The 19,555-nt window shown below is 46.0% G+C and overlaps 1 protein-coding gene across 16 annotated transcripts in view; it reads left to right on the top strand.

Moving 5' to 3' along the window:
• LOC106571359 (protein 4.1) overlaps positions 1–19,555 on the top strand; it is a 106,571-nt gene that overhangs the window by 84,604 nt on the left and 2,412 nt on the right. For 3 of the 16 annotated variants that reach the window (XR_014380617.1, XM_014144357.3, XM_082961735.1), the window contains exons 9-22: positions 368–520; positions 843–940; positions 3,420–3,592; positions 6,213–6,310; positions 8,789–8,842; positions 8,977–9,009; positions 13,264–13,422; positions 14,389–14,538; positions 15,089–15,151; positions 15,461–16,195; positions 17,300–17,428; positions 17,525–17,623; positions 18,270–18,350; positions 19,078–19,193. Coding sequence is in view for 15 of the 16 variants with exons in the window: in XM_014144357.3 (XP_013999832.3) it covers positions 368–520; positions 843–940; positions 3,420–3,592; positions 6,213–6,310; positions 8,789–8,842; positions 8,977–9,009; positions 13,264–13,422; positions 14,389–14,538; positions 15,089–15,151; positions 15,461–16,195; positions 17,300–17,428; positions 17,525–17,623; positions 18,270–18,350; positions 19,078–19,185 (2,133 nt within the window). In the remaining variant the exon portion in view is untranslated. The other 13 variants (XM_014144358.3, XM_045695670.2, XM_082961737.1 and 10 more) reach the window with 13 other exon arrangements.

Below are 19,555 nucleotides of genomic sequence, written 5' to 3'. Positions count from 1 at the left end.
GCCCATCAGCGGCAATGGATTTTCCTCCTCGTTTTACAGTTGAATACACAAATCAATAGCCACTCAGTATCAAACTATCCATATGTCCCGGACTTAAAAGACCCTTTATGGCGTCATGCAAGTTCGATAACAACATTACCATTGAGTGGGATGAGTGGTTATGGTGGGATGATTGAATATCCAGCCTTATTCAATTGTATGTAATATGTAATCTTATTCCATTGTGAGCCTTGGCAATATTATAAATCTTCTGGACTGAAATCTGAGAACGTTGTCTCTATCCATGTTGTCTGTACTGCTGCAAACGTGACTATGTTCATTATACTTTGCTGAACTGTTGCTTTGGCTGTTGTCTTTGTGTCTGAAGGACTCTGAGGGAGTGGACATCATGTTGGGAGTGTGTGCCAATGGCCTGCTGATCTACAAAGACCGACTCCGGATAAACCGCTTTGCCTGGCCAAAAATCCTCAAGATCTCCTACAAACGTAGCAACTTCTATATCAAAATCAGGCCGGGAGAGGTACAGAACTGCACCGGCCTCAGAGGAAAAACAAGACATTTCCACATTTTACTCTTGTCCTTTCCAAAACCCACTCCAGAGATCAGCTGTAGGAAAGAGACTTCGTCATTGAGCCAAATACTGACAATGTTAGGACATGGTTTGATTGTGGAGATGGAAATGCTGACATTTAGGTATTTCTTTCTCAAGGCCCAATTCAAACTAGTTTTGTAGAAGGGGGGGGGGGGGGTTGGTCCATACCTCGTTTTTTGTGGAGCATATGTTTTCTAACTTGGCTACTTCTAGTACTCGGGGGAACTCATCTATATACTCTGTCTTCCAGACGGAGCAGTTTGAGAGCACCGTGGGCTTCAAGCTGCCCAACCACCGCTCTGCCAAGAGGGTCTGGAAGGTCTGCGTGGAGAATCACACCTTCTTCAGGTAACAATCACACTCTCAGCTCCCATGTCAACGACACCAACATAGGTTTAACCTCAAACTCAGTGCATCAAAGTTGTTAGGTCCTCTGAAGTCTGATGTTTTTGAATGATTGCACCTTTCATTAAAGTGTTCTGTTCTACCTTGCAACTTTATCTATAGGCCCTTTCTAACCTGTTGACTGTGAAATATGTGTAGAAGCTAACACAGTTAGTCCAAGCCCATGTCAGTGGAGAGTGTTAAATGGTCCCCAACCCTATGCACTTATTTGTTCAGGCAGCTTCTCTGTCCGAGGCTTAAAGCCATGGCCATTGTCATGCGCTTAAACTCTCTCTTTAGCTTCCACTCTGCAGGGCTGTATCATTAAGGAAGCAAGTGTCCCTAGTTTTTGCCTCAGCCAGCACCATCTTCAGATTAGCCTTGACGTCGGTAGCCCTGCCCCCTGGTAAACAATGTATGATTGCTGGATGATTCTTTTCAAGTCTAATATTGTGGGTAATGGAGTCGCCAATAACTAGGGTTTTCAATTTGTCAGAGCTAATGGTGGGAGGCTTCGGCAGCTCAGACCCCGTAACGGGAGGAGGAGAGAGCTGAGAAGCCTCGGCCTTTGACTCCGACTCATTGCTTTGTGGCGAAAACCAGTTGAAAGTTTCTATCGGCTGAATGATCGACACCGATTTCAGCGTGCCGACAATATTTATTTCCAGAAGCTGTGGGGACTGCAGGGGGATTAACACTACCTGTATTTATTGGTGGCACAGATGCAGCATCATCCTGTCCTACACTTAAATTGCCCTTGCCTAACGATTAGCGTCCCAAGCCCGGCTTGCAACTCTGCAATCCTCACCATAAGGTGATAGTAATCCTGTATATTAAGAGTACAGCGACTGCAATGACAAGGAATTATGTTACTTAGTTTTTTTTGTTGCCCGGAGGAGGTCCTGCAGATCTATGTCCAGATAAAGCATCCGGGGTGAAAAAGTTTAATAAAAAAAGTTGTGTGAGTGCAAAACTAAGACCTTGGTAAACTTGTTAAGTACAGAGTTTGATGAAATACTTAAAAGTAAAAAGCAAAAAACGTTTGGCAGGTAGCCAAGTAGCAACAAACGGTACAGCAGTATGGAGACAATGCGGAAGTGTGTTCCATCACTTAATAATTCCCACCTGCTGCGCCTCGCATTATTTGACCGTTCGTAAGAGGATTGTCGGCACACGCCAAATTGAAACCAGATACAGCATGGAGATCCTCGGCTGTTTAATCGAGTTCTGTTATTCTTGGCACGGACAACGAGGAGGGGAGCCACAGCCTCAACAAACACAAAGAAAAATCACTCACTGCCTTCAACCCAACCAGTAATATCCCAAAGCCCTGTAGCGCCCCTCTTTCTCCTCTCATTCAGATCCTCTGTGTGCTAAAGCAACTCCTAGTAATGACTGTCCTTAATCTGTCAAATTTGAATTTCAAACACCGCCATCCACTTTAATGGTCTTGTACACTGATATCAATACCAATGAGGGCTTTTAAATTGTCCCGCTTATTAGCAATTTGGTCCAAAGAGCGGATTTTCTTGGACTGTGTTGTGAGGGCATGATGTCATGACAGACCCAGGCCGTCCCTGGGATGGAGAAGTCATGCTTGGATGCTGAGATCATAATGGGATCCACAGACACCCTGACATCCCAGCAGCACACCTAGGGCCAGTGTGTTTAAATGGGGTTGAAATCAGCCTTGGCCTGCATGCCCCTGGGTTAAACAACAGAACAGAGCTCTTCCTAGTCTGCCTGTATAACAGCAGAGAGCAGAGCCTTGGAGAGGACCCCAGTATGGCTTAACTTGACACCACTAGAAAGATGCCAGAGACATCTGGACCCCCCCCCCCCCAGCCTGCCGCTCCCTCAGGCTGGGCACATACGTGTGTGTGTGTGTGTGATCTCTGAGTGAGGGGCCCTGCAAAGCAAATGGGGGGGAGATGGGTGGACAGGAATGCCCTGTTTCCATGGGAGATTAAGGATAGGGGCAGGGATGATTTTGAATATCTAGCCCCAAACACAGCTGTTACGCAGAGCCAGCGAAGGAGAATAGGAGACCACTTGCTGTTCGCCGCCCAGAGTTTGACAGGGTTTACAACTCATGTTCACTTACGGTCGCTGACAAACAATGAGAATATTGAACGGATCCATTTTACCTAGGTCTTCATGACTCATCCATAATCTCTCTATTTACACACAGAGATAGCTAGGATTATCACTTCCGTCTCAGTGGTTAGCCTAGGTCACAGGCAGGACATTTTTATTTTTTTATGATTAAAAAAATATAGTACTCAATATAGTACTCTTTATCTATATAGCCTCACTGTCATCCAGTAAACTGAAATAACATATCCACATGGAGTTTACACACTGCACCAAATACTGTATATGATACAGTATTTGTTTGTTTTCAGAATAGTTTAATCTTATTTTGGTCCTATTCTCGCTCCAGGTTGATGACTCCAGAAGCGCCCGCTAAAGCCAAGTTCCTCACACTGGGCTCCAAGTTCCGCTACAGTGGGCGGACCCAGGCCCAAACACGACAGGCCAGCACCCTCATCGACAGGCCGGCACCCTACTTTGAGCGCACCTCCAGCAAGCGCATCTCACGAAGCCTGGATGGAGGTAGGCAGTGGCACTAGACAACACACATACAGTTGGGATTTGGGTTGATGTGTTGTTATGCCCAGTGCCCATGTAACCGATGTGAAATGGCTAGTTAGTTAGCGGTGGTGCGCACTAATAGCATTTCAATCAGTGACGTCACTCACTCTGAGACGAAGTAGGGTTTCCCCTTGCATCGCAAGGGCCGTGGCTTTTGTGGCGCGATGGGTAACGATGCTTCGTGGGTGTCAGTTGTTGATGTGTGCAAGGGTCCCTGGTTCGAGCCCAGGTTGGGGCGAAGAGAGGGACTGAACCTACACAGTTACACCCACTACCTTGGACTATGGGCAGCGCTGGTATTCTGGTAATGAGTACAGTATGAGTCAGTTAGCTGTCTCTGCAGGCGAGGAGATGAGTGTTACTCAGTGGAGCATAGCCTCTGATCCTGGCCTACACTAGCAGCAGGTCTCTTTGTGATCATGAGAGGGTTCTCATTCAGTCAGCTTAGTGCAGACAACATAGGGGGGCCGTCACAGAACCACAGGCTACCTCAGCCTTGCCATCAAAGAGACATTTAGATAAACTGCTGAAGAAACACTCAGAAAACAGCAAGCGAGAGAAGTAGAGAAAGTAACAAAGGACCCGCAGGATCAGAGGAAAACCATTACCGTGAGATGTACAGAAACGGCCCCGTTCAGATGTCACTCGGAACAACGCTCATCAACATGCCTCAGCATGCATTCTGTTCCCCCGCCAACCATTAAAGTTTAGAGGGAACAAACCACTATCCTCCTAGTTTTAGTCAGCTCAAACTGTCTGGTGAGCTGAACTATGCTGGTCTTGCATTTAGTCAAACATGTTACAATGACTGGGGATGAACATTCCTATAGCCTACCATGAGGCTATTTCTCTCTTCCAAGTGTTTTTGGAAGAACCATTTTGCAGTGTCCTGTACAACGTCAGCCAGTGTTTAGCTGTAGGCATGACATATTCCTTCACTGTCATTGCTATTGGCTATATACAGGAAATGGCTCCAACATCTGTTTCCCTTTGTTGGAACTTTGGGAAGGACTGTGGGTGAAACTTGACTCATTCTTCTTGACCAGGGGATTTCAATGTGTTTCTATGGCTAGACCCGGGCTGTATACATTACATTGTACATTTAACATGGGAAAGAAACAGTGCCACTAAAACGTTAACAAGCATGAAGGATGTTCTCAGGCCAAGGCCCATGTGAATTTGTAAGCCTATTTTCCACCATAAAAGCATTCTAGAAATTGCTCTGAGCAAAACCTAGTGTCTTTGCGTGACATGGGGAATTAGACTAAATTACAGTAATACTGGAATGGCCCGGCTGCTATGCAGATAAATGCAGGTGATGGTGTAGCTGAAAGTGAAATAGTAATTAAATGGCGAAGCTTGAAAATGTACAGTGCCTCTGACAAAGATTAGTGTGTTATATTGACTGTTCAGTTTTTTGCTTCCAACTTCAGCAGCACAAATCTAGGAGGAGAATCCTAGATGAACATGAGTCACATAAGGAATGCTGATCACGATACTTTACGTTGCCATGAATGGCCTACAATAACATTTAGCAAGATGAGGGCTTTCACCTTTCTTCCCCCTCTGTCTAGCTTGTAAATCTAGGATAACTCAATCAAAAGTCCCAAATACCCCATGTGTACTATGGCCGGGCCATTCATTATTAAAGGGTTACTCGACTCAATCCAGCTGTGGGCTAACCTGGCCTGCTCTGGAATCCCTTTTCTTTGCTTCCTCACTCCTTCTTTCCCCTCCTGTATGTAGGGCCTCTCTGAGCCTCTTGATCATTCATCAGCCCAATGCAGTGTACTATTAATTCCCTCGCCTTCCTCTGTAGTAGAGGGATAAATAAGAAGAGGGCGGGAGGGAACCATTTTGTTTTCCGTCTGGCCAGCCGTGGAGACTTCGCTCTCTCTGCTCTGGCCCCTGACTAGGCCCCCTAGAGCTTCAGATACAGTCACAGCAGGTGTGAGACTGGGACTCTGAGACGGGGCTAGCTGAGGAGAATTTGGTCCTGGTCTCTGGATAAATCCCTCCCTCCCCTCCCAACACATGGCACAACAATACAGGGAGTGGCGGCAGTGCTGTGGGTGGCATGGTCAGTTACTAATGATATCAGGTTCCATATCAAACCCTTACTACTAAACCTCAAGAATCCATGACTACACCACACCGCTGTGTGTGTTGGCACTGCTAAATACACTACTGTACACTACGGCTAGCATGACATGTCAATCATTACTGTAGTTTCACATAGACCGAGCATTTAGCCAAAGAACTGATCCTGTGTAATTTCTCTAACCTCTTTCCATCTGAATAGCTATTGGACATAGGCATTTGCTATACCAAAACAAATAGCCATGTCTGGTATGTACTATGAATCCATGCAATTATGGTCTTATCTCATCCACAATAGGCGGTTACATTTTATTTGTATTTTTTTCATATGGTCCAGATTAAACTGTGCTCTGGGGTTAGAGCGCCCTCTGCTGGCCAGGCGTTGACATTGGCATGATGTGCTGAATTGTGCATAAATGAATGGAGAATATGAATGTTATATAAAGCTTGGATATGTGTCGTCTTGTCTGTGCCCCTTCAGCTCCAGTGATCAACGTGATCGAGGCCCAGGACTCGGCCCCCACCCCTGTGGGGAACGGCAGGGAGCCTGGCCTGGAACTCTCCTCTGACTCCTCCAAGGTGAGAGAGGAGGGAACGGGATGATTTAACTCAATCTCTTGTCTTTCAAGGAAGAACCAAACATCAGACATCCTGTTGTTGAATTGGAAATTAATAGTCTGTCTGACTAATGCCTAATGATTTTGTCTCAAAGAAACTCAATTCATTGTCTACTGTCTAGCTTAGTATAACTAGCTTCTTGTTCTGTTTGTTAGATTTATTGACTTAATCTTGGTTTTGTCACCCCCCCCCCCCCCCCCCCCTACTGTAGCACTGTGGAGTTGAATTAGAAAGAGATATAGGATGACATTCTGAATTAGCCAGAGATATAGGATGACATTCTGAACTGTCTGAACTTGCTCGGCGGATGTTGTCCTGCCATGGTCAGGGAAGATTTCTGGTTCTCTAGGGGGTTTACCTAGAAGTAAAAATTAAGGGGACAGGGCTTAAAAGTAATAGTTTTGAATTCAAATTGAATGAGAACAACCGGAGTATAACTGTGCTGTATCTCTAACTCAATCACAAAGACCTTCCTGTTTTTGGGTTGCTTTAGATTCTTCCCCTTCCTGTCATCTACTCTGACTTCTCTCTGCATCTGTCCACTAGTGTTCTCAGTTCTGATCCTGTTGTTGTAGAATGAGCTTGACCCTCCTCCCCCAGCTCCTCCTGGACCACCCCCTGACCTTTGACCCCTGACCTCTCACTGCCCCCACTACGTGACCTCTTGTCTGCACCCGTGTTACTCTGCTGCACCCCTGACCTGACACGTCTCACTAATGGTGTTTCTTTCTCCCCTCTTTTCCTGCGCACACTTTCCTCGTACCGTTTTATCATTTTTCACACACATTTGTTTCTTCTTCTCTTGGTTGTGATTATTGCTTGTGTTTTTCCTCCTCACCGCTTCCTTCCCCGCATGGTGTCTACATGTGGCCTTCTCTCTCTTTCTCTGTATGGGGGAAACAACGGGTTAATCAGTCAATCTTCATGTTCCCCCTGTCCTTATCCTCCTCCAACTCATCCCTCCCTCCCATCCTGGACACCATCTCTGAGCTAGACGTTCTGTCTGACATCTCGGAGGACGACCCCCTGTCCTGGGTCCAGCTAGATGGGGACGGGGACTACCCGGGTATTTGGGATCCTGATTTTACCCCCCAGCAGCATGCAGACAGTTTGGCTGCAACAGGGCACTACCATCACCAGCCTCTAGAGGCCTTTCCTCCACCCTCCCCCCTGGCCTGTAACTCAGAGCCCCAGGAAGGGTTACCTGTCCAGGCCAAGGATGCGGCTCAGTCCAGTCTGGGTTTCTCCCTGCTGGGGATGTTGATGGGCCTGGGCCTCCTGCCCTTCTCTCTGCTGGACGAGGATGGCTACCTCTGCTTTCCCAGCCTGCCCCAGGACTGTGCTGCCTGCTTGATCCCCTCAGGGCTGCAGCGCTACCTGCCCCTCTCCTCCCCCTCCCTGGTGCCCTCATTCATGTTCATCTTGGCTTTGCTGCTGTCTGCCTCCCAGTCCCTGGCTCTGGCCTTCCTCCTGCCCCTGGCCCTGGCCCTGTCGCTCTGCTACCTGGAGCATAAGGCACCTGTCCCCGCTCATGCCTCTGTGGCCACACCCTGCTCAGATACACACACCGACACACACACTTCCCTGCTGCAGGAAGAGCTGTGTGACCCCGCTGCCTAAATGTCACCATCTCACCACCCCCCTGCTTCTGTCAGCTCCTCCCACCCCTCACCTTAGCCAGCACGTGTTTGTTCTGCACTCCCTCCATCCCCGTTACGTTTCACTCTCCCTTTTCCTTTCTTAAAACCCTTGATTTTCTGTATAAAATGACTAAATAGAATTTAAATCTTTCGCTATGCTTTAGAGATCTTAAATGAGTTCTTAAGAACTAATCACACTTATTGTACCAGTATTGGCTGCTCTGTCATAAAAATAATTTAAACCTTTTTAGTCCATAATGATATTTCTTAATCCTGTGTCCCCATCTGTTTGGCTGTAAATGCCTTAGTCATAAACAGGTAGATTAACAGTGTGTATATATAGCTCTTTTTTCAAGTTAGTTTTGCCCTATAAGGACGTCATTGCCTGTTGCACCCCCTGTCCCGTTCAGTGTTATTAGTCGCCATTTAGTACACCAGAGTTTCTGACATTTAGTACACCAGAGTTTCTGACATTTAGTACACCAGAGTTTCTGACATTTAGTACACCAGAGTTTCTGACATTTAGGCAACAATAAGAAACATAAAGTAGGTAATGACAGATGATGCAAAACAGTTGAATCAGCTCTACACAGAAAAATGACCAGTATCCCGAGGCCAGCATGTGCATCGCCCCCATCTCATGTCTCACTCTCATGTGGGCAGAGCCTGGGCGCTCCTCCCTCTGTCACATGGCATGGCACCGTTAGGTGGTGCTGCTGGGAATCAGGCTTTCTCATCATCCATTTCACTTTTCCTTTTCCTTGACAAAAAAAACATTCCCACTACAAAAACCACGCAGGTAGAGGAGGAGCCTAGCGAAGGGGCGGCGGCCACACCTACTGAAGGCACTGAGGTCTGTGAAGGCAGTGGGCATTTTTACCATCATACTGCACCTTTCAAGATTATTTGTAATACAGTGTATATACACGGAGCTCTGGGCAGTGCAGGTATCAAACTAACATGTCCTTTTCTCCTGGGCGCTCACAGATGAAAAGAGATGAGCCAGACTCCTCCCAGCAGGTTGATTGATTAACTGTGATTGGTTGTTTGATGGTGAATTTGTCAATAGATCATCTGGGCTTTTTTACATCTTTCGCTGCTCTTTATTTTGTAACCTGGGTTTCACTTATCCTGCAGGAATGTATGCTTTGTTTTTGGTTTCTTTGTGCTGCTGCCACTGTGATCTGTGACGTGTATGGTTTTTCTCAACACACTGCTGTTCAACCACACGCCACCACAGCTGAACATGCTGAGGATAGGACATTGTTCTGGATAGGACATTGTTCTGGATAGGCTTGCCTTAGCTGCAGCATTCTACGGATTAACACCCAAATAAGCTCTACCTTGTGAGGTGTAAATATTCTCTATCTGTACAGTATTATAGTTAATCACTACACAGCTAAGGTGACGTGTGGTTTAGACAGGGTCCATCCTGGTCTGCCCTGACCAGTAGTGGACGTCCAGTGTAGTTCTGTCCCAGTCTCCACAGCCTCTGCTCTGAAGTGGAACTGTCCTGACTGCACAGGTTCTCACCTCTGGGCGCTTGGGCATTTTATTTCCTTTTTTATGTATTTTTCACACATGCGTCTTCATTTTTTGATTCCACAGAGCGGAAAGTTGAGAGTGCAGGGGGAAAATATATATGTCAGACATAGCAATTTAATGTTGGAGGTTGGTATGACTGTGATAACTATTGTCCCATAACTAAAGGGAATCAAAGCCCAAGCCTGTGTCCTTTCTCTTGGCTCTTGTCCCAGGCTGTCTTCTCCAGTCTACCTTTCACTCTCAGGCTCTGTGTATCTCTGTGTGTGTGTTTGAACACCATTGCATGATTTTGCATGTGGGATGGGGTGCATGTCTGACCAAACAGGGTTTGTGGTTTATTGGGGCGACGGGGAGCGCTGATGAACGCTCAACCTCTCCTGTTATTGATTTGAAAGTTGTTTTGGATATTTAGTATTTTCCGGTGATGTGTTTTTAACAGGACTAATGTTTCCCTAACCCAATAAGGGATTTTCCTGCTCTGGTTTGCTTGATTTGAGTTGTGAATTTGTAATGGTGTGATAACAAACTAAACCTACCCAGAGTGTTCTCTAATCTCACACATTAGAAATGTGGAACTGTCATTAGTGCCCTTTAAAATCGTGTAATTACCAGAATGTCTTTTTACAAAATGGTCTGTAGTGTCGGAACGGTTTGGCCTATTATTATGACCCTCTATGGAAAGATGAGACTCTCATGAACACGATTGTGTCTTGGGGCTCGTCTGAAGTCGGCACAGCCGATCTGCCAACATTGGTCTGTAGCGTCTGAACAGTTTGGGCAACAACTACCATGTGGAAAGGTGAGACTCGCAAACACGCCCACAGGCGATATTTTTACTATTTTCTACATTGTGGAATAATAGTGAAGACCTCAAAACTATGAAATAACACATGGAATCATGTAACCAAAAAAGTGTTAAAGAAATCACATCTATTTTAGATTCTTCAAAGTAGCCACCCTTTGCCTTGATGACAGCTTTGTACACTCTTGGCATTCTCTCAACCAGCTTCATGAGGAATGCTTTTCCAACAGTCTTGAAGGAGTTCACACACACATATGTTGAGCACTTGTTGGCTGCTTTTCCTTCACTCTGCAGTCCAACTCATCCAAAACCATCAATTGGGTTGAGCTTGGGTGATTGTGGAGGCCAGGTCATCTGATGCAGCACTCCATCACTCCTTGGTCAAATAGCCCTTACACAGCCTGGAGGTGTGTTGGGTCATTGTCCTGTTGAAAAACAAATGATATTCCAACTAAGCGCGAACCAGATGGGATGGCATATCGCTGCAGAATGCTGTGGTAGCCATGCTGGTTAAGTGTGCCTTGAATTCTAAATAAATCACAGTGTCACCAGCTAAGCACCGTCACACCACCACCTCAATGCTTCACAGTGGGAACCACACATATGGAAATCATCCGTTTACCTAATCTATGTTTCGAAAAAACACGGCGGTTGGAACCAAAAATGTCAAATTTGGAGTCATCGGACCAAAGGACAGATTTCCACCGGTCTAATCTCCATTGCTCATGTTTCTTGGCCCAAGCAATTCTCTTCTTCTTATCGGTGTCCTTTAGTAATGGTTTTTTTGAAGCAATTAGACGATGAAGGCCTAATTCACTCAATCTCCTCTGAAAGGGAAAATGGGATACCTACTCAGTTGTACAACTGAATGCGTTCAACTTCCGCATTTAACCCAACCCCTCTGAATCAGACAGTTGATGTGTGTGTTACTTGACCCTGTGAAGCATTTATTTGGGCTGCAATTTCTGAGGCTGGTACCTCTAATGAACTTATCCTCTGCAGCAGAGGTAACTCTGGGTTTTCCTTTCCTGTGGTGGTCCTCATGAGAGCCAGTTTCATCATAGCGCTTTTTGCGACTGCACTTGAAGAAACTTTCAAAGTTCTTTACATTTTCCAGATTGACTGACCATGTCTTAAAGTTATGGTCTGTCGTTTCTCTTGGCTTATTTGAGTTGCTCTTTCCATAATATGGACTTAGCCCTATTTGGTAAAAGACCATCTTCTGTATATCACCCCTACCTTGTCACAACACAACTAATTGGCTCAAATGCATTAAGAATGAAAGAAATTCCACAAATTAACTTTTAACAAGGCACACCCGTTAATTGAAATGTATTCCAGATGACTACCTCATGAAGCTGGTTGAGAGAATCCCAAGAGTGTGCAAAGCTGTCATCAACGCAAAGGGTGGCTACTTTGAAGAATCTCAAATATAAAATATATTTTGATTTAACACTTGGTTACTTTTTGAATTCTTCACTATTATTCTACAATGTAGAAAATAGTAAAAATAAAGAAAAATCCTAGAATGAGTAAATGTGTTAACTTTTGATTGGGTACTGTATATATGGCGAGTGTTTTGTGGCCAAAAATAAGGAGTAAGTGTGTGTGCACTTATTTTGTTTCCTGATCTTTCAAATCTCTCAGATATACAGTACTGTTCTACAATGTAGAACATAGTAAAAATAAAGAAAACCCCTTGAATGAGGTGTGCCCAAATGTTTGACTGGTACTGTAGGACCCACTTCCTTTAGTCCCCAGAATAGATCTATCTGTTCCATGTATGTAGTGAATGTTATTCAATTTAGTTTGTATGGGGTAATGGCAATAAGGCCAAAATACATTTGATCCCTTGAGGGGTCTACAAATTCGAAATCAAATTATCCTTGGTGTGACCTTGAAACATTTCCGTATAGCTTACAGGGCTTAGACTGTTATGGCTTAAATGGCACTTACTATATGACCTTGAGATCAGAAGATTGGAGAAATTTACTTAAGAATTGACTCAACTCGTGATGAGAATTGTAGATGATGAAACCAGCTTTTCAACCTTTCTGGAGTATGTTAAGTGGAAATAATAATGATATAATTGTATGTATAGTGAAGCCGCCCCCATGTCACTTATCGCCATGGCAACAGCAGGTGCCTATGCGATGTATAATTTTACACCTGCTGACTTGTGTGACAACAAGACTAACACAGGTCAAAGTCAAGCCCTTGTTCAACAATCTCATAAAGGGAAAATGTATCCCTCTGGTTGGGTTCCACTGGCAGTTCCACGTTTTGATGTTCAGGTGTACTACTGAATTAAAGGGTTTAAACTCATAACAAAGCCTCGCCTCACTGATCCCTCTCTCATCACAACCCTTGATCAGTGTGGATGTTTTCTACATGCTCCTCTCTAAAAAGGGTCACAAGTTAAACCCAGAGTGCTTTCAATTCGATATTGTTATCTGATAATTAGATTGAGGTCTCATTTGGGAGAGTGCGTGACCATTTGAAATAGGTAGTGCCCAATAATACCCTGTACATTCTGTGGAATGATATCGCCTCCTGGTGGCTCCTTGGGAAATGCAGTCTTTACTCTGCGCTAGGTCTAAAACGGTTCACCCGTACACACACTAAAACTAACCATAAACGGCCATACACACACTAAAACTAACCATAAACGGGCAGTCAGTGAGGCTTGGCATCCATCTTGTTACTATCATGGTTTACAGACTAATGTACCTGTTGTCCGTTGTTCCCCCACCACCATGTTGTCCGTTGTTCCCCCACCACCATGTTGTCCGTTGTTCCCCCACCACCATGTTGTCCTCTCCACCACCATGTTGTCCTCTCCACCACCATGTTGTCCTCTCCACCACCATGGCGTCCTCTCCTCTCCCCCACCATGGCTGTGTGTGGCATCCTCCTGACACCGCTAGGACCTGGATAAGACTCAGGAGGATGTTTTGAAACATCAGGCTAGCACTAGCGAGTTAAAGCGCAGTTTTATGGAGGCCACCCCTGAGACGCGTCCCAGTCAATGGGAAAAGCGCCTCACTGCCAGCCCGGCTACCAGCCTGCGTCTGCAGGCCCAAGGGGTACGTGTCCAGCCGTGTCCTCCTGTCCCACCAGCCTGCCTGCATGTCCTCTACTCTCCTCCCTGTTTCCACGTCTCTCTGATCTCTCTCTAGTCTGCAGGGAGGCCCTGGCTCCAACCTCTGTTCCCTGGTTCTGACTCTCTCTGTTTGATTGATGTGACAGTTGGATATAGAAGTATCACCCCTTCTCCCTGTGTTCCTAATTCCACTAACACTTTTTTTTTAGCTACACATGTCACAATGCACCAACCGATGTTCTTTTGCACTTGATTTTCTGTGTTCACAATTTTCTCAGCCTCTTTCTTATGTTTTGAAGTTACACTGAACATAAGGGTATATTTGCACTACTGTTGAAAATTCCTTTCTTTCTAAACTTAAATTTTCACTGCTGTATTATTTAAAAACGGCATGCTTCATTCACGTGCATCGGTGTAACCGCTCCTCCTCCTTTCAGCTGGACAAGCCTCACTTTTGATTTCCTACTTCGTGTCTCCTCTTGTGATTTCCCACCCTGGGTTTCAGACCTGTGTTTGACTGTTGCGTGACGTACTGCATGCCTCTTGTCACTCTGTCTACACCCAACAAGCAGGTGATAGTGTTCACACACAGGCCTTGGGCCACATCCTGGACCTGTGTGATAAATGGTGTGTGTGCCATGTCTTTGTGTTACAGATGTGCTGCCTCATTCCTAGAACACAAACCTCCATTATCCCTGTCTCCCTCTTTGTTTCACAGCTGAAAGCTTCTACTGTGGCACCTTTTCCAGCTTTCCTCTCTCCAGTTTCTCTGATGTCAATCTGCCACCCTTAGCCACTAAAGTTTTAAGGGCACTTCTATGTCTTCTGTTATGTTTTTTGAACTGTGGATTAGCTTGTGAAAGTTACAACTCGTCTTCTCTCCATAAATGTGTGTTTGTCCAGCGTCTAACTCTGATCTCTTTGCTTTGTCATTCTCTAACCCGTGTAGAGCTTAGAGGAAATTACCTCCATTTTATTCAGTAAATTTGCCTGCGAGTCTGGTCTGGTAGACCCTGGCTGTAGCACCATTAAGAGAGCAGCAGAGGGCGCTGGCGCTGTATTCTCTGGCCCAATGGCCTCAGCTTCACTCACTGCCCAGGTGATCCTCAGTACAGATCAAATAAAACCATGCGACAACTAATGTATTGTCCATTGTTCCTTCTCTCTGCTGCCGTAGCAAGTTCATGACCAGTCCAGACCACCACACAAAATCAAAGTGATGGCTGAATTTACAGTGTATACACATTATTGTGACAAGATGTCATTAGCTTGGCAATGCACAATATGATGCAAATATAATTCTTTGCAGATTACCTAATTTTGTACACAAGCTGTAAGAGTGCAAACAAGGCTGGCCATAAACTTGAATATTTTCTTGACATTTAATTATCTTCTGTCATTCGCCTCTTCTTGTTCTGAATGTTTGTGTTCTGACTTCTTTAAGTGCTCTGAGTGTTGCTACACTGTTTTTATATAGAACTGTTAAAAGTTCCCTTACAGATGGGTAATGAGATGGTAATGTTTGTGCATGGCAGAGTCTCTCCCTCCTAACCCGCTCAGAGGGGAACCTGTACAGTGCTATAGTAGCTAATCCTAGTGATTCTTGATGCCATGCTGATGTGTGAGTGACCGTTGCCTTTGTTCCACAGAGGAGCCCCCCACCCACAACCCAGGAGCCTCTCCCTGACCTCACAGTGGACACGGTCTCTAAGGTGGTCCCCCCCCCCCCCCCCATCTAACACACCCACCTTCTGCTTTCTCTCCCCCACACATATTCTTAACTGCCAGCTCATCAGTTGTTTTATTCCAGACATCTCTTCTTCCATCCATCCATATCTCTCTGTTTGCTGGTTGCCATTACGCTGGCTGTTCTTCATCTGTTGCCATTTCCATCCCTCCTTATGTTTGTTGCGTTGTATTTTTTAATTGGTGTTGTTGTCCATTGTTGGGTTGTGTGGTCATCTTTTACGTTTTTGTTTTTTTCTCTCTCTTCCGTTTGTTGTTTTTGTTCTCTGGTTTAGAGTTCAGATGACAAAGAGAAATCAGACAAGACAACGTTGCAGGCAGCAGAGGTTGAGATAGAAGAGACAGTAGTCGTCGAGGAGATCAGGGTGGCACCCAAAGTCTCCGTCACCATCACCCCCGAGGTGGTGGTCACCCCTGTCGCCGTGGAGACAGAGGTCGAGAAGCCCAAAGAGGAAGTGATGGAGGAAGTGATGGAGGAAGTGATGGAGGAAGTGATGGAGGAAGTGAAGGAGGAAGTGAAGGAAGAAGTTAATGAGGAGCAGAAGAGGCCTGTGAGCGTGTCCTCGGACAGCCACAGTGAGAGCGAGGAGGAGGCAGGGGAGTACCACTCCCAGGTCACTATCAGCACCTCAGTGGACCAGATCAAAGAAGAGCCTGAGGAAGAGGAGGAGGAGGAGGAAGTGGAAGACCATGAAGAACCAGAGCAAGTCGCAGAGCCCGAACCACTCCCAGAGGTTAAGGTAGAGGCCATGCCTTCCCCTGCAGTAGTGGAAGAAACCCCTATGGCAGAGCCAGAGACGGCCCTTGTGGCCGATGCCCTCGCCAAGGAGGAGAGCACCGAGGACATCCTGGTTACCCCCGACGAGGCCCCTAACGGGCATGCTGAGGACCAGTCTGGCCTGGTGGCTGTGGAAGAAGAAGAAGAAGAAGAAGAGGAGGAGCCCAGAGTCAACGGGGACGCGTCTCACGCTGAGACGGAGCGCATTCCTCAGGTTATTTGTTGCTCTGAGGTAAATGAATGACTGCGGCCTCACAGAGCTGCGTAGTACTGAGCCGTGCACACTTCTGACCTTCACCACCCACCTCCCCTCCTACCTACCTACTACATACCTAGCTTACCTACTGTACCTACACACCTACCTGCTGCCTCTGTCTGTCCGTGCTTCTCTCGCTTAGCACCTGAGCGTCATAGCAATGGGCAGCTATCTGAAGGCCTTTCACTTGCACAGCGGTCGCTTGGGCTATTTTTCGAAGCAAGTTGAATGTTGATAAGTGATAATCGTAAGAAATAATGGCTAATATCCCCCAGCAGCAGCACCAGCCATTGTGGATCTGTGCCAAAGTGCTGCCCTCCTCTACTGTCAATCTGCACCCCCCAGACTACTTCACTGTAATCATTACCACCTCAGTGCAGCACGTTTCTGTTGGGGTTTTATTTTGACTCTGCGTACTGTGTCCCTTCATACATTCATACATTATACATACTGTGAGCACTGTATTGGTCGGCCCTGTGTTTGTGAACGCACTGGCAGAAATGGAGCTGAGAATTGCATGGGAATGAAGCTGTTGTTGTGCACTGCATGTTGTGTTTGTGTTACAGCGTGTGGATTGTGTCTCCTCCCCTGTATAGGGTCTTTATCTGTAAGTGCTTGGGTGAGATGCGTTATTGCTTGGTCGTTGGCATTAATTGGGTTTAGTCACCAACGTGACTGTCTTCAAGGACTCGTCCTCCCAACCACTTAAATGTCACAACGTTCATTTGTGGGAACGTCAATGTATGTCCGTGTCAAGCTGTTGGTAGCCTGTGGCAAAGATCAAAGCAAAAATGCATTGTACAATTACAAAAACCTCTGTATATTATTTGCCTTTTTTGCATTTTCAGTTGGTAACTTAGCTGGCATGCGCTTGGTTGCATGGTTACGCCGAAGAGATTGTAGTTTATAGTTCTGAGTTTTTGTAAAGTTCATTTGCAGCCTGTGCAAGAGTTCTGTTCCTTCTACTTTAGCGGTTGTGCTGTTTTTGCCTTGCCTTTGCATGTGGTATTTGGGTAGTGAAGTGGACCAGTATGGTGTGTGTGTGTGTCTGTCCTGACTCTCTCCCTCCTTGCCCCCAAGCCACCTGTGGTGAAGACCGAGATGGTGACCATCTCAGACACGTTTGCAGCCCAGAAGACTGAGATTGCCACTAAGGAGGTTCCCATCGTGCACACAGAGACAAAGACCATCACTTACGAGGCTGCACAGGTAAGACCACTCTTTAGATAGATAGACCACCACCGCTATATAGCTAGTGTTCAGCCGGGTAATATGATGCTCAACCTAGCTCTGTTTGTTCTCCAGCTGGACGGCAGTGGAGACGGTGAACCAGGCATTCTCATGACTGCCCAAACCATTACCTCTGAGTCGCTGTGCACCACCACCACCACACACATCACCAAGGTAAACACACCACAAAGTTAACCACATACACGTCATCACGGTTACGACACACTTCACCATGGCAATGACACACTTCACCATGGCAACCACACACGTTGCCATGGTAACCTCCAAGCCGTATCCATCACCATGGTAACGGCCCAGCTCTCCCTGGTCCATTGTGTAAACACCATGGTATGAAAACTGTTGCAGGGAGGACTGGATTCCCATCTGGCAGCATTATTCAGTGTAATCTGTGTGCAAATGAAGAGCAGCCTGCTCTGTAGTGTCGATGCTTGGGGCTGTGACTGGCACCTACCCAGCCCAGGCATCATTCCTCTGTTGTGACTTGATGCCGACTCCTAGATGCCAAGCGCCTGGCTTAAGCAGACACCTGACAGCAGCTGCACTGCTGGACAGTGTTTCTAGCAGACTGCTGAAGAACTCTGGTTTTCCTCTGCTCTCATTTATACACATAGCTGGGGATGTTTTCTCTTTAATCCTCCCCCCTGGGAGCACACATGTCCAGAAGGAGATACTTCCAAGATTGGAAGATTTGAATTTGATGAAATTCAGCTCAGTGCATAATGTAAGCCTACTGATGGATTTGTTGTTTTACTAGTACAATATTTCTGTGCACTTATCCTGAACATCTGGCTGTTTGCAGACATTAAAAGGCGGTCTCTCAGAAACCAGGATCGAGAAGCGCATTGTCATCACCGGAGACTCAGACATCGACCACGATCAGGTGAGCATCAGTCAGTCACACCAATCAGACACGCCCTCTGGTGGGAACCAATTACACAGTACACCACAGCAGCTTGTACTACTGAATGGAAGTTGTCGGCCTAATACATTTGTCACTTTTGTCCATTTAGTGAACATTTTTACTTAATATGGAAATGAAATGAGAATCTGTCATATTTATCTAGCCTATGCCATACTACCAACTGTAATCAATAGCTCGCTCATATTGTGTAGTGAATGTCTCTGCTGAAAGAGATGCATCGATTCCTGTTACAAGACCCAGCTCTCTGATTTATTGTGTCAAGAGTTAGTCTTTTACCTCCCTCCGTATGAGAGTGCTGCTGATTTGTTCTGTTCTCTGGTCATTAAACTAAAGAGTACAGCAGACTGATAGACTCCATACAGAAGTCCCTGTAGAACGGACAAATATTTACAGCAACATGCGTTTCCACAGTAGAAGTTCACCCCAAACCCCAAAGGGACAAGCATGGGCAGACTACCAAGTCATGCTTTCCATATCCTCCTCAACCCCTCCCATCATTTGTCCTCTCATTTAATGATTTGCAGATTTTTGTTGTTGTTGCCACCACTACTTTTCTCATCTGTGTCCATAGTGCCTCCATTTTGTTTGTTTTCTGTTCCTTTGTGCTCCATTATTTCTGTTAATGCCATCGTCTCCCTTTCCTTTTGGGTGTGTTGTTGCTGGGGCGTGTTGCCACCCCGGATAGGCCTTGGCCCAGGCTATAAAGGAAGCCAAAGAGCAGCACCCTGACATGTCAGTGACCCGGGTGGTGGTCCACAAAGAGACAGAGCTGGCCGAGGAGGGCGAGGACTGAGGCGCCAGGTAAGGCCCAAGGGCGTGGTGATTAGAGGGGTATAGAGTGAGCGAGGCGTCCCTCTGCTCTGACTCTACAGTAGCCCTACAAGCCCAAACAGACAGCACATCAGCTGGAAATAAGTCCCCCACAGGGTGGAACTGTCTGTCTCCTTGTCTTTGAGTTCTTCATCTTCTCTGTTAACTCTCCGGTTGCTGTGTCTGCATTTATGACTGGGCTATTTTGGGATGAAATGTCACAATTCATACAAAATGTCAGAAAACCAAACATCTGCAGATGTATCATTTTGTCTGAGCAAAATATTTTGTTTTACTTGCTTCGCTAACCTTGTGACATCACTGTCTGTATTCTAACATGCACAGTGCTGGCA

The sequence above is a fragment of the Salmo salar genome, chromosome 15 (genome assembly GCF_965601325.2).
Source record: "Salmo salar chromosome 15, fSalSal1, whole genome shotgun sequence".
In the NCBI taxonomy this organism is placed as follows: Eukaryota; Metazoa; Chordata; class Actinopteri; order Salmoniformes; family Salmonidae; genus Salmo; species Salmo salar.
Note: the sequence above shows the minus strand (reverse complement) of the source record. Positions and strands in the feature narration are given on the sequence as shown.